Raw genomic sequence first — 13,419 nt, forward strand, 5'->3', positions numbered from 1 at the left:
CCAGTGCCGAGTACAGGGGCACGATCACTTCCCTACTCCTGCTGGCCACACTAGTTCTGATACAGGCCAGGATGCCCTTGGCCTTCTTGGCCATTGGGGCACACTGCCGGCTCATGTTCAGCCGGCTGTCGACCAGCACCCCCAGGTCCTTTTCCGCCAGGCAGCTTTCCAGCCACTTTTCCCCAAGCCTGTAGTGTTGCATGGGGTTGTTGTGGCCAAAGTGCAGGACCCGGCACTTGGCCTTGTTGAATCTCATACAGTTGGCCTGGGCCCATCAATCCAGCCTGGCCAGGTCCCTCTGCAGAGCCTTCCTACCCTCGAGCAGATCAACACTCCCGCCCAAGTTGGTGTCGTCTGCAAACTTACTGAGGGTGCACTCGATCCCCTCATCCAGATCATTGATAAAGATACTGAAGAAGACCAGCCCCAAAACTGAGCCCTGGGGAACACCGCTCGTGACCGGCCGCCAGCTGGATTGAACTCCACCACAACTCTCTACTCCATTCACCACAACAATTTGGGCCCAGCCATCCAGACAGATTTTTACCCAGCAAAGAGTGTGCCTGTCCAAGCCATGAGCAGCCAGTTTTGCCAGGAGAATGCTGTGAGAAACGGTGTCAGTGTCTTTACTAAATTCTAGGTAGACAACATCTACAGCCTTTCCCTCATCCACTAAGCGGGTCACCTTGTCATAGAAGGAGATTAGGTTAGTCAAGCAGGACCTGCCTTTCACAAACCCATGCTGACTGGGCCTGATCGCCTGGTTGTCCTGTATGTGCCGCATAATGGCACTCAAGATGATCTGCTCCATAACCTTCCCCAGTACCAGTGTCAGACTGACAGGCCTGTAGTTCTCTGGATCCTCCTTCCGGCCCTTCTGGTAGATGGGCGTCACATTTGCTAACCTCCAGACAACTGGGACCTCCCCGGTTAGCCAGGACTGCTGATAAAGGATGGAAAGTGGCTTGGTGAGCACTTCCCCCAGCTCCCTCAGTACCCTTGGGTGGATCCCATCCGGCCCTATAGGCTTGTGTGTGTCTAAGTGATGTAGCAGGTCACTAACCATTTCCCCTTGGATTATGGGGGCTTCATTCTGCTGCCTGTCTTTCGGGGGAGAATAGCATCACTTGAGTGCATTGATTGCCAGTAACAGTGCACGTCATTAGAAGTATCCAGAGATGTAATCACCTTTAATTTCTATTTGTGGAATTGGTTAGGCAGTGAGTTTTTCTTGGAACTGCTGGATTTGTTCATAATGCAGGAAATGGTTTATAAGCAGATTCTGTCTGTAGCATTACACGTTGCTGTGGCACATGACTTTGGATGAGACCCTTCACCTCCCTTAGTCTCAGTGTACGTGTTGTACATGTCTCAAAGAGGTCTGCAGTGTTTAATCGTTTGTGTAACACTCTTGGAGATCCTATGACGACGCCATTATGTAGATGAAAATGACAGCGAGTTGGTTTTTAATACCCTTAAATTAACTCAGCTGCCCAGTTAAAGCAAAGTTAGACTGTTTCTTCCCTCCTCCCCGGGGCTGGTGATTCACGCTCCCTCCCAAGCCTTTTACAAGGCAAAATAACTGCTGCCTGTACTTCTTAGGCAGGGAGAGAAAGCAGCTCATTAGCTTTGAAACTTCTTTGACCATTTACTCCCAAGCACTGGAGACTCTGGTCATCTGAGAACTGCATATATTCTGCAAGACAGTCAGATAACTGTGATTTTACTGTGGCACTGCAAAATCAAAACGCCCTGGCAAATAAAGGTGAATTCTTTATACCTGTTTAGTTTAAGATTAATCCTTGTAATAGAGGTGAAGGAAATCCTGTCTTTCCACATAGCTCTGATATTGAGTACATGCGAGTTAATCAGCAGGAGAGCTGTAAGTGTTGGGTTTATAGTCTGTGGTGTTCCTTCTGCAGCAATAAATTGGCTTTGACAGAAATTAAATATGGCTGAGACAGGAATAACGTGTCTGTTCGCATCTGCAGAGTTTATTTAGTCTTTGCTTTACATTGTTAAAAAGTGAGTCTGCTGTGCTGTTCCTCAACAATAAAACTCATTCCTTCTTTTACCCTTTATTCCTCAGCAAATTCCATCTCAGTCTGGCAAGGCTCAGTCATCTCCCTTTGGGATTGGAACAAGTCACACCTACCCAGCCGATCCGTCGTCATACAGCCCCCTTTCCAGCCCAGCCACCTCTTCTCCGAGTGGGAATGCCTACTCTAGCTTAGCAAACCGAAGTGCAGGGTTTGGTAAGTTTTAAATGACGTAACACAGAAATGCACATAAAAATGGAACTCTCCAGCATTAACTTCATTAAAAATCCTCCAACCTGGTTTTTTGGTGGGTCGGTTGGGGAGCCCAGGTGGTGAAAGGGTTTTGCTTTCTGTTGTTGAGCACAGTGGGCAGAGATGACCTCTTCCCTCCATGCTGCATCTCCTCCGCATCCAACACTCTTGAGAATATTGTGGCATTTTATGATAGGAGGGAACTTCCCTTCCCCCCCCCAGTAAATGGTGTCATGAAAGATTCAGAAGTTGCTTACATCACTAGTATACTTCCTCCCAAATTGTGGTCAGCAGGTTCAATTTCTTTTTACTTCTCAGGAGAATGCCTAATGGCACAAATTTACATTATTTTCATTTTTCAACTTCACTGACTGCATGGCGGTGTCCTCTTGCCCAGAGATGGCTTGTTTGGCTGGAGACAGGACTTTTTTGTATCCCCACTGCTACTAACCTAATCAGAGCAGGTGCCATGTTTTGAAATGGTTTTCTTTTCCTATTACATGCTAATTTAGTGGCTTTCAGACCATGACTCAATGGGTGGCCCCTTGGTAAGTTTTCTGCATTCCACCAGCAGAATAATATTCAAGAGTAGAAAATACTATGAATCCATCAGTGATAAACACGCATGGAGTCCATGAAAAATGTTACCGGCTGATAATAACGTGCAATTCCAAACAGCATAGGTAGCAGTGTGCTAATGTGTGTCGTTTTTCTCTTGCCCCTTGAGAATAAAATGGGCGCAGACCTGTTGCAGGTTAGCCTCACTGAGCGCAGACCTGCGCTGCGTTGCCTGGAAAAAGTTCATTGAAACAGAGCTCTTCCCACAGAGCTTATTCATGCCTCCATTTCCATTTCCACCAGGCTTTGTACATTTGTTTATGAGACAGCCTTGTATTTCAGGCCTAAGCTACTTGGCAAGAACCCTTTCACCTAATGAGAAACATTTCCTGACCTACATCAGTTTGGATACTATTAATAACACAGCCTTCACAGAGACGAATGTCTTCAACCTCATTCTGGCAGTAACCGTTTCGCTGAAAAGAAGCATCGTTTGCCTCAATGAGTTAATTTCAACGTATTGTTCTGCGAAAAAAAACCCCAAACGTGCAGCTTTCTTTTAAAGGGTGACTTAGATGAATTTTGTTTCGGCCCATAAAATGGCTGCAGGGTTTCTGAGTCAGCTGAATTATTGGTTGTGGTAACGTCAGCAAGGGAAGAGCTGTAATTACCTACTTCAGATGTGACAGAAATACATCACTACAGCCTGTTTACTTTCCTGTAAAATGTTTGCTTCATCTGTTTTGCATGGTTTAGCTGGTAGCCAAAAGGAATGGATTAAGCACATGTTTCTGTATTTTCTGAAGCTGGGACTATGCGTAGTGACTGATTTGACATGATCGAATCTGGTTATCGGAGACCTGACATAGCACGCGTGCAGAAGTCTGGCACAGGAAATTTGGCACCCTTGGCAGAGGGCGCTAATAATGGGGGAGAACCAGATCTACCCAGCTTGGTCCTCTGCAGTGAGGGGAAAATAGGCAAAAATAGTAGGAGTAGTTATATAGAAAAAAAAGAGGAGAAAATGTTTTGAGGAAAAGCATGGTGACAAGCTTTCTAAAATGCTAATTCTTAGAAGGAGATATTGTAAATAATTGAAGGAAAATTATCCAGAAATTTTATACATTTGGGGCCAGTCTGTAGAAATACAGGGTAAAATGGGTCCAGCTTAAGTGTGACCTGTGAGTGTACTCATGAAAAGTGTATGTGTAATAGGTGACCAAATTAATGTATGTGGCATCATGTTTTTTTCTGGTAGACTATTTAGAAGAAATTCATCTCCCTGAAATCATAATTTTAAGTGTATTTACCATAAAACCTTGCTGTTCTTGTTACTCTCTGTGAAATTTAAATGGCCTCAGACGTTTAAGAAACCATCACCACACGAACAGGATAAAAATTTGCTGTAAGCTGCATGTTAAATAAATCATTTTGCAGCTGTAATATTGGAGGATAAGACAGGCCAGCAAACAATACTCTGCATTTAATACAGCAATGTCTGCATTTAATACAGCAAGGCTGTTGTCTGTTGATCTTATTGTTTTTACATCTGCTTACAAAATCTTACATCTGCTTACATGCTTCTTAGATGAGTAGGTAACTGTGCACCCACTGCTCTGCAAGAATTAGTCTTTTAAAGAGAAAGAGCATTCAGATGATGCAGTTTGGGTTTTAAGTGAAATGGCAAATATTCCTTATTAGTGATTAAAAAGCGGTGGGGGGGATGCTTGAAAATTGTCTTCCAGTGCCTGGCTTACGGTGTCACTGTGCGTTTTGCTGTGAGCAATTCACCTGCCATTGCCGCGGCAATCAGCTTTACTCTCAGGTTGGCCCCCACCCTGCAATCAGGACTGAAACTCCCTTCGGCTTCCACCCCGCAGGGGTTGGGTGTCACTCAGGGTCTTTTTTTCTAAGACTCATTTGCAAACACAGGCATTGATGGATGAAGCCTCAAAAGCCGGCAGGCGTTCTGGAGGAGCTGCTCTCTGAATTCTGCCCTTTCTCCCCCCCGTCCAGCTGAAGGCGGCCAGAGCAGCGGCCAGTTCCAGGGGAGACCTTCCGAAGTCTGGTCCCAGTGGCAGAGCCAACATCACAACCAGCAAAGCGGCGACCAACATTCGCACCCACAGCCCAGTCAGACCGAGGTGTTCCAGGTGAGGAGAGTTCAGTGAGCCCAAAGTCCCTCTGACAGCTTCTCACTGCTAAAGTGAAGAACCATGGCCCTCGATGACCAGGGTGCTGGCAGGGCTTGGAGCAATGTGTGCTGCCGTAGGTTTGCACTGCTATTAGCTGGCATTAGCTACAACTGAGGTGGTTTTGTTTTCTGCCGAAGAACAGCACCTTTGCTGATGTAAAATGCTGTTTTCCCTTCTCTTTGCACCCTATACTTAGGGCTTACGTGTTTTGCAGGGAAGCCATGAAATCATCCCAAATAGAGTGTCTTTCTTATCCTGGTGCTGGCCTCTAAAATCCCAGTCAAGTCCAATTGGACATCAATGTAATTCTGTTTGATAGTTCAAGCAGGAAAGGAGTCGTCTACTGCATAGAAGATAGTGGCCAATCATTTTTTAAGGTTAAACCCAGTCAGATATCAGATAGCTGGTAAACAATCCTCTTCAACTACCTAATTTTGTAATATTAAGTATAATTTTGGGCCTTCACTACAGATGGAGTAGGACTTTATAAGTTAACTAGTAAGGTCTCTGTCCTTGTATAACTTGTTTTTAAATTAGATCAAGAAGACAATTTGCAACAAAACAATGCAGATAAATGCAGAAAAGACAGTTCAAGCCCCAAGCAAGGTTTAGAAGTGGGGCACCTCATTATCTTTTAGAAAGTAAATTCACCTGCAAGACAGGGCCCGTGCTCAGTTGCTCGCAGGAACGCTGCAGAAGAGACGTTAGCCTGAAAGTATTCCTGTGTGAACGAACCGTTGCTTCACACAGGAGCAAATAACATCACTACATCTGGAATAACTACCTGTCTGCACGCTCTTACCCCATGGCCCAGGCAAGATTAATCTGTTGCATCTCTCTCCGTTAGCAAAATTTAATCGCTTCAGGGAAATTCCAGTGGAGCTGATGGCAGTGTGGTTCGATGGCCCACAGAGACGTGGGGCTCCGGTTTGCTTCTCTCCATATGTAGCTACCCATTCCAAGGGGAGCTGTTTCAGCCTGGGAGGAGTATGGGGCACCTGAAACGTGCCTTATTCAGAGGAGCAATCCAAAACTTCTGCCCTGCTAAAGTCCCACCTCCCGTTCAGAAACGCTCCAGCAAAACATAAGTAGCACATAAACCTTAGCCCAGCCCCCTGCACAGGTCTGGTTGTCACCTTATTTATCTAACCTTTGGCCTGTTCTGGTTTTACACTGAAAAGATGAACAGGAAACAGTTTGTGTCTGGATAACGTGTTAGCAAGTGACACTTCACTTTGATTTTTCCTTATCGTGCAGGACATGTTGCCAATGCCGGGGGATCCGACGCAGGGTACTGGCAATTACAACATTGAAGATTTTGCTGACCTGGGCATGTTTCCACCATTTTCGGAGTAGCTTGCGAAGCAGAAATGGAAGTTCTTCTCCAAGGCCATTTCAGTGTAATTTTGGCTCTGCTTTTTCTGTGTTGCATTTCTGTAGAAGCTACTAAACCAGAAGACACATTTCTCATGTTTCAGATAGTGGTGTAGGGCTTGCTCTCTCCTCCTTGGGGTGCGTCAGTGCCGACAGAGGAGCTCCAGCACTTGTTAGTGTTCATTGACAGCTCCATTTTTTTTTAATTTTATTGTCATCTACCTCAGAGATGAAAAACTTTGCTTGGTTTAAAAAAAATAAATCTCTGAGTCTTAAATATTGAATGTGAATGATACCTAATATTTCCTTTGAATGGTAATTTTTAAATAGATAACGAAGTAACAAAGACTAACAGAGAAAAGGTAAGGTAATGTCTTGTTACAGTGCCTACCGCTCAATTTCGATGCCTTGCTTTAAGCTTAAGTTTCTGGAAGCAGACACAGTATTCTGTTTTCTTTGATTCTTGTAGATTTTAGGTCACTTTAAATGTGAGATTAAGCAACATAATGTAGGCCTCTCTCACCAGGAGATTCAACTCCGCCTTTTCTAACTTAAACTTGAATGTGTGTACATTTTGGTACTTTATGTATATCTTGTGCTGTATGAAGTGATTTCCTGTACTGGTTTCTTTTGCCTTTACAAAGGGTCCATTCTGGAGTGTACTGAAAAAGTTGGCGATACGTGCGGAGGATTTAGATATCGTGGGAGTCTCCATCACTTCACATAGGTGTTCTTACTTTTAATTCAGGTGGTTCTCTATTCAGAACAAACATTTACTTACATAAGCTATTAGTCTGTTTTTGCACTGAGTTGAGGCCTATAACTATACATTTCTCACCGGCTGCTTTGATTTCTATTGGTCTGGCTTTCCCAAAAATACTGCCTCGTAAAAAATGACTGTAAACACATCAAGATTGCGTTTTCTATATTAGCTGCATTTCCTTTCTGTGAAGTACTTTTTTATACTGTGAAACCTCACATTTTAACAGTGCAAGGTGGTGGCCTGTTACTAGGAAATCATTCAAGCTCATTTGCTGCAAGCAGTGAGATGGTTTTGTAGTGTATAATCTTTTTAGAGTGAGTTGGTAATAGATATCAATTGGACTATTGTCCACTGCGTACACAGTGATAACTTGAATTTCTGCTTGGATTCCCAAGCAATCAGTTCTGTTAAAGCCTGTTAACCCTATTCTGTTAAATATGGGATTTTCAGCTTACCAAATATGTTGAGGACTCTTGACTATTCTGAATGCTATATGCTTTTCCGCAGAGGTAAGTTAATCACCTTCCTCTTGGGTGAGTCACCTACCATATGTCTTCATCAGAAATGTGGTAGAAAGTTTTTTATTCAGTATTTCGTATGCGTGACAAGTTACGGAGTTTGGGTTGTAAGGTCAGCATTTTTATCCGGATCATTTCTTCTGGGATGGGAGGAGAAGGAATCGCTCACAAAGGACAAGGAGCCCAGAGTTCCCACTGCAGGTTGTTCGTAACCTTTGAGGTTGGACGGTGGTGGCCAGCCTTTGCAGAGGAGGAAGGCGGGCAGCTTCCCTCAGCCTTTGCATATTCAGGGGCCATCACAGACCTTGAAAGAGCAACCCCAGGGCATAGCCCCCATCTAGAAGATCTCAACGTCCGCAGCGATTCTTAGACCTCGCAGCACTAAGGTCTGCCTTCTCATAGCTCCTCTTGAATTCTGGGGTGCCTCCCATGGGAGGCACTGTGCACATCGCTGCAGTCCACCTTGTCAGGGTAATATCTTGAAAAGCAGGCAGGCCCCTGTCCTGCAGCCTGCTCTGGCCACACAGGTTTCATGCTGACAAGCAGTGCAGGTGGCTGGGCTGCAGTGAACATGACCCAGGGACGCGGCTTTAACGGTTAACCGTATGGCGGTGTTCCCATCTGACTTTGCTTTCCCGGCCTTCTCCGAGGACAGCATGTAGTTTTCAGTATCCAGGAAGAGTCCTTCCTACTGTTTCTCTCGCTAAATCTGGGACCAATCTCTTGCCCTACGTGCAAGTGGGGCTAGGGACTCTTTTTTTAGGAAATTTTTTTATATCTCTAGATGCAGTACGGGAGAGGCCTCAGATCTCCTGGTCTGTACTTGCCTCACCAAAATCACACTGAGAACAAACAAAAAACCTCGTATCTCTTCGCTCCCAGAGATCGGGAAAATAGCTTCTGAGGTGAGCAAGCCATGCGCTTACGCACTGTTCTTTTAAACACGTGGATGTTTATTCCTTTGGAGCCTTCTTCCCTTCCGCTCACGCTGCTCGGGCGAATGACTGCTCATTGAATTAGACGGGCAAAGCTCTGCTGTCCCAGAATGAAATTCATTGATGTCTGTAAAAGGTGCCTAGATGCTGCGCCGGCTGAAGCGAGGTGGTCAGCGTCCGTACAGTGGGGCATGCTTTTAAAAGGGGCTAATCACGAGGAAGAAAGCGGTAGATGAGCAGTTTATATCTCTGCACAGAAGACACTTGACATGATAAATGTCAGTTCTTCTAAAATTTTTAAAAAACATTTCTCCGTAAAGTGAAAAATTAATCGAAAAAAACGCTGTTCCTCTGTTTTATTTTACCCAAGAAACTGCTCAAAGTATATTTATAATTTACTTTTGTTCCTGAACTCAATCTAAAAATAAGTTTTTTAAAGTAATTTTCTTTCTCCTAACATCAGCGATGATAACTTCCTTAGTGTGTCATGGTTTCTATATTACTGTAGAAGCCTTCTCGTGTACAGAATTCGGTTGTGCAGTCAGAAGTGCACTGTTAGCAGAATTTCAAGCACATCTCTCTTTTTTGTTGTTTTTTTAAATACAGTATTATTTTTTTGAAGCCAGTATGCCTGAGGCGTCAGAGCATGGGCTGCTTCTCACCTTGTAGACCACTCCTGCCTTTCCGGTTGGGAAAGGGGATGGCTACTCTGTTCAGAGGCAGTCCGGGTAGTGCCAGCTTCGGGGTTTTCCCTGCGAGCCGTTATCGCCCCTCGTTTCTGTTCTGCCGTCCCGAGCCAGTGCTTTCTTCTTGGCGTTTCCACCCTCCCTTACCTCCCCTCCCGTTCCCGGCCGTCCCATCTCTGCAGCGCTTTCCCACGCCCAAGTGGGAGGCGTTGGGTTGCCGTTCCCGAGCCAGCGAGGAGGGAGCGCTTAATGAGCTTAAAGTTTGGCAACTTTGTGCTTCTGACCGAGCAAACGAGCAAGTTCAGCATTTGCTACCGCTGCTGGGCATCCTGCGCTGCCCTCGCCGTGTGCTGCCGTCGTGTCAGTGGCTTCTCCTCTGAAACAGCCTCGTCCCAGGTCTTGTGGCCAAAAAAGCTGCGTAGCGCTGGCTGTGCTGTATCTTTTTCGTCACGTGTTTGGTTACTGAAGCAACTTACTTACCTGTAGCTGAAGTTATAAAGTGCATTTGGAATGCTAAAGTTTTTATTACGTGCCGTTGGTGTAGCTTTGCTGGCACTTTGGCTGCCTGTTTCCAGAATTTCACGGGTGGTGGATTTCTCGTTTCTTTTGTGTTTTTTAAGCTGGAAATAAAGCTGTGATTTCTGATCAGACTGTGTTGCAAACACGGTGTTTCTTGAAACCGAATCTTTTGGGTTTTAAACTGATGGAGCAAGAAACTGCAAATAGTAATGATCTGGGTGAGTTATTTCAATGAGCGGGCATGTAGACTGAGAAGATTTTAGATACTACAGTATTTACATTCATTTATTCAGACAAGCAATCCTGTTGGACAAGAGGGACTCCATCACATTACTTGTTACAAGTGCTACTGGCAGTACCTACGGTGATGCTTTAACCCGATAGTTCCATTTGTAGCTTTGTTGCCTTTTTGTTCTTTTGAAGTACAGTATGAAACTGTAAATATTTCTTGCAGTACTGCCTTTTTAACTCTTAATTACTTTTGGCACAGTGTTAAATAGTGTTGGATTTACCCAATTGCTATGACATATATTTTTATACATAGGTGTACTCTTTTTTCGAGAATAATACAGCCATTTTGTCATTAATGCCTTATCAGCGTCATACTGCTGTTGCTCTTTGTTTGCAAGGTATCGAGTGGACTAATTTCTAGTTCAGATATTTTCACTTTTCCTGGCAGTGCTCGAGTTTGGCTTCAGGTGATTTTTGCCAGAGTCCCATTTTTCACAGTTGTTAGCTGTGAGAAGAGGAGAATGTGGGCTTGGTTTTGTTTCTGTTAATGGTGCAAAGAAAAGGTGATGGCATCTAACTGTCTTTAAAAGGTCAGTCTTTTCCTACTCTAAACCAGAGTGCATTTCATGGAACTGAGGACTGTGGGCACTGATTGCTTTGTGTAGATTAATGGTCTTTAAAAAAAAAGAAAAAAAAAAGAAAAGAAAAGAAAAATAAGACAACTCCAAAAATGGGCTTCTGTCATTGTTAGGCACTTGGTTACTTATCTGTTTAAACTCTTCATATTGATGTGAAATTGTGCTGTGGATAAAGTGTATTTTGTACTTCTGAATGTTCTATATTTATGACTAACAAGTACAGAATCAGTTGTGTGTATGTATAACTAATAACTGCCTTTTTAAATTTCATTAAAATAAAAATGTCATGAGCTGTTGTTAATTCCTGTCTTTCTGTAAATAAATAAGATACGCTATTGGGAGTCGTCAAGTAGGAAATAACCCTGAATGATAAGATTTGTGCATCATTAAGATAAGATAAGATTAGGCATTGATCTTTGTCTTTGAAATCTCCTCCTATGCTGCGTGGCCGTGGACGGGAAGTTCCCCTTTTATCTGTCTTGTATAAAGGCTGTCCAGGGGGAGCGGGAGAGGAATGGTAGTTTGAGATCTCAGCTTTTAAAAGAAGTTCCAGAAAAACATTCGTTAGCAGCCCTGTTCTGCTGATGACACTGAGGTGTGTGAATCGGTATCTGTATTGTAGAGCGTTTCGTTAGAGCACAATTGATTTAGAATTAATTCATAGTCTCTGGCAATTTTTATTCACTCCCTGGGGTGGTAGCACAGTGGCTTCTTTGTCCACCTTTTGGTCTCATCGTTCAAAGTTAAAACATACTCGTATCCTTCCCACAAACATTCTGGTGACCTTTTCAGACTTTCTTACGTGAAGTGCGCTTGCCTTTCACTGCGGTTCTTCGTTGTATTTACACTGTATTTCTTTGTCGACTTGATAGTTTGTGAGCGAGATTTACCCTGCTAATAAATCCAAAGAGCGGATGACTGGACCACGGCAGGAGCCGAAGATGCTGTGCTCTAGGGCATGCATTCCTGGTACAGGGTAGGTGGTTCTCACAGCTCGTACTCCATTTTCAGAGCTCTGCCCGTGGAGAGCAGACATGGGCTTTGCTGGGGCCCGACGGGAAACCCGCAGTCAAAGCAGGGCACTGGGATGAGCTTAATCAGACGCAGCCACCGGACCCACCGGCTCTGTCGGGCTCTGCTCGCTAAGTGCTCATCCCAAAGAGAGAGGTTGGTCCGCGAAAATGTTCCATTCGCGCTGTTTTGCTGTGAAAATTGGGGTTTCGACAAAGCAATGTTCTTTTGGCATTTCCCCAGACGCTTGTGAAAATCTTTGATGAATGGATATGCCCCAGACCATGGACCCCGTTTGGAAACGCAGCGTGCCTTCATCGTGGCGGCTGTTTGGTGCTTTCTCGGTGCGTTTTGAAGGGCTCTTCGTTGCTTTTGAAGAACATTATCCAAACAGAAAGGCGCACGCAGAACGGGTGTTGCACCGATGCCAAGCAGGGTATGGTGTGGTTGGGCTGCTTTAGGATCCCTCCTAGCACCCCTTTTAGATCGACTGTCATTAACCTGTGCTCTCGTGTGCTAAATCAAGTGTAGTTCTGGGCACCAGGGCGACAGCCGGGTGTGGCAGGGCTGGGAGCTGTTCGTTTGTTGTGTGGAATCTAGGTTTGGAGATACTGGATGTGAAAAGGAGCCAAATGTTCGGTGACAAATAGTCACTGCTGCCCGGCATGGCAGGACACCACGGTAGAAAGCCACCCACAAAGGCTGGCGCACAGGAAAGAAATGCAGTCGAGGCCCAGTATATCCCTACGCTTATCATCTTTGGCTCTATAAACTGGCACTAATGACTAATAGCAACAGCTTAAGTCTTCATTACGATGATAGAAATATATTTTTCTTAATTTTTCCATGGGAGGTAATTCTTAGCCACATTTCCATCAATATACCATCATAGTTCAGGAAGTATTACTCATTTAATTTTCCCAGATTCTCTCCAAGTTGGATGTAACAGGGACAGATACAGGCTGAATTCCTCCATCCTTTTTCACCAAGTTTCAGCATGTTCCTGGTCGGAAATACTTGGCAGGATCTTTCTCCTAACTTCTTGGTCTGTCCCACATAAAATAAAGTGGAATCACTCGAACTGTATTAATGGATTTGGGATCAGATCCAGAGGTTGCTAGGGCATCTTTTCATTAGCTCTGGAAAAAATTATCTCCTAATTATAGACTGGCACTAAATACTAATATACAAAATGTGCCATTTGGGACTCAACTGAAAAAAATGTCAACCCAAGGCTCACACACGGAAGATGCAGCAGTGCTTAAGTGCAATTACCATGGCTTTTGCAGACACAAGGATAGCAGCTGTACACACACTGCTGTAATTACAAATACGCAGGCACAACTCTGAGGGACAGAAGAAAGCCCCAACCGCAGCTTGGAAACCCGCCCCAACACACGCACCCTAGTAGAGGAGAGTAAATTGCCCAACGCTTCAGCGTGCTGCTGCTTCTTACAAATAGCAAATTCCTCTTCTTAGCTAAAAAGGTGAGATTTTAAATACTTGAAATGCTTTTAAAAACAGGAGGACTTGAAGCACAGAAGCACTGCAATGTTGAACTACTTTGGTGCACCCTGTCATCCAAAACACGTTTTGGGTGGCTCACAGAGCCTCCCCCCCCCAGTCGCTGCCCATCCCCGGTTGCTGTGGCTAATGACCCTTCGCTTGGAGCCCAAAGCAGTTCTGTGTGTGGCCCTGGT

The 13,419-nt window shown here is 44.6% G+C and overlaps 1 protein-coding gene across 1 annotated transcript in view; it reads left to right on the plus strand.

Moving 5' to 3' along the window:
• The window catches only part of ARNT2 (aryl-hydrocarbon receptor nuclear translocator 2), a 79,747-nt gene extending 73,144 nt beyond the window's left edge, over positions 1-6,603 (plus strand). Inside the window, exons 17-19 of the mRNA XM_009330894.1 lie at positions 2,090-2,255; positions 4,866-5,002; positions 6,302-6,603. Coding sequence (XP_009329169.1) covers positions 2,090-2,255; positions 4,866-5,002; positions 6,302-6,400 — 402 coding nt within the window. The 3' untranslated portion in view covers positions 6,401-6,603. The remainder of the gene's footprint in view (positions 1-2,089; positions 2,256-4,865; positions 5,003-6,301) is intronic.
• Positions 6,604-13,419: the final 6,816 nt, after the last annotated feature.

This window comes from Pygoscelis adeliae, unplaced genomic scaffold (genome assembly GCF_000699105.1).
Source record: "Pygoscelis adeliae isolate BGI_AS28 unplaced genomic scaffold, ASM69910v1 Scaffold318, whole genome shotgun sequence".
NCBI classification, from domain to species: domain Eukaryota; kingdom Metazoa; phylum Chordata; class Aves; order Sphenisciformes; family Spheniscidae; genus Pygoscelis; species Pygoscelis adeliae.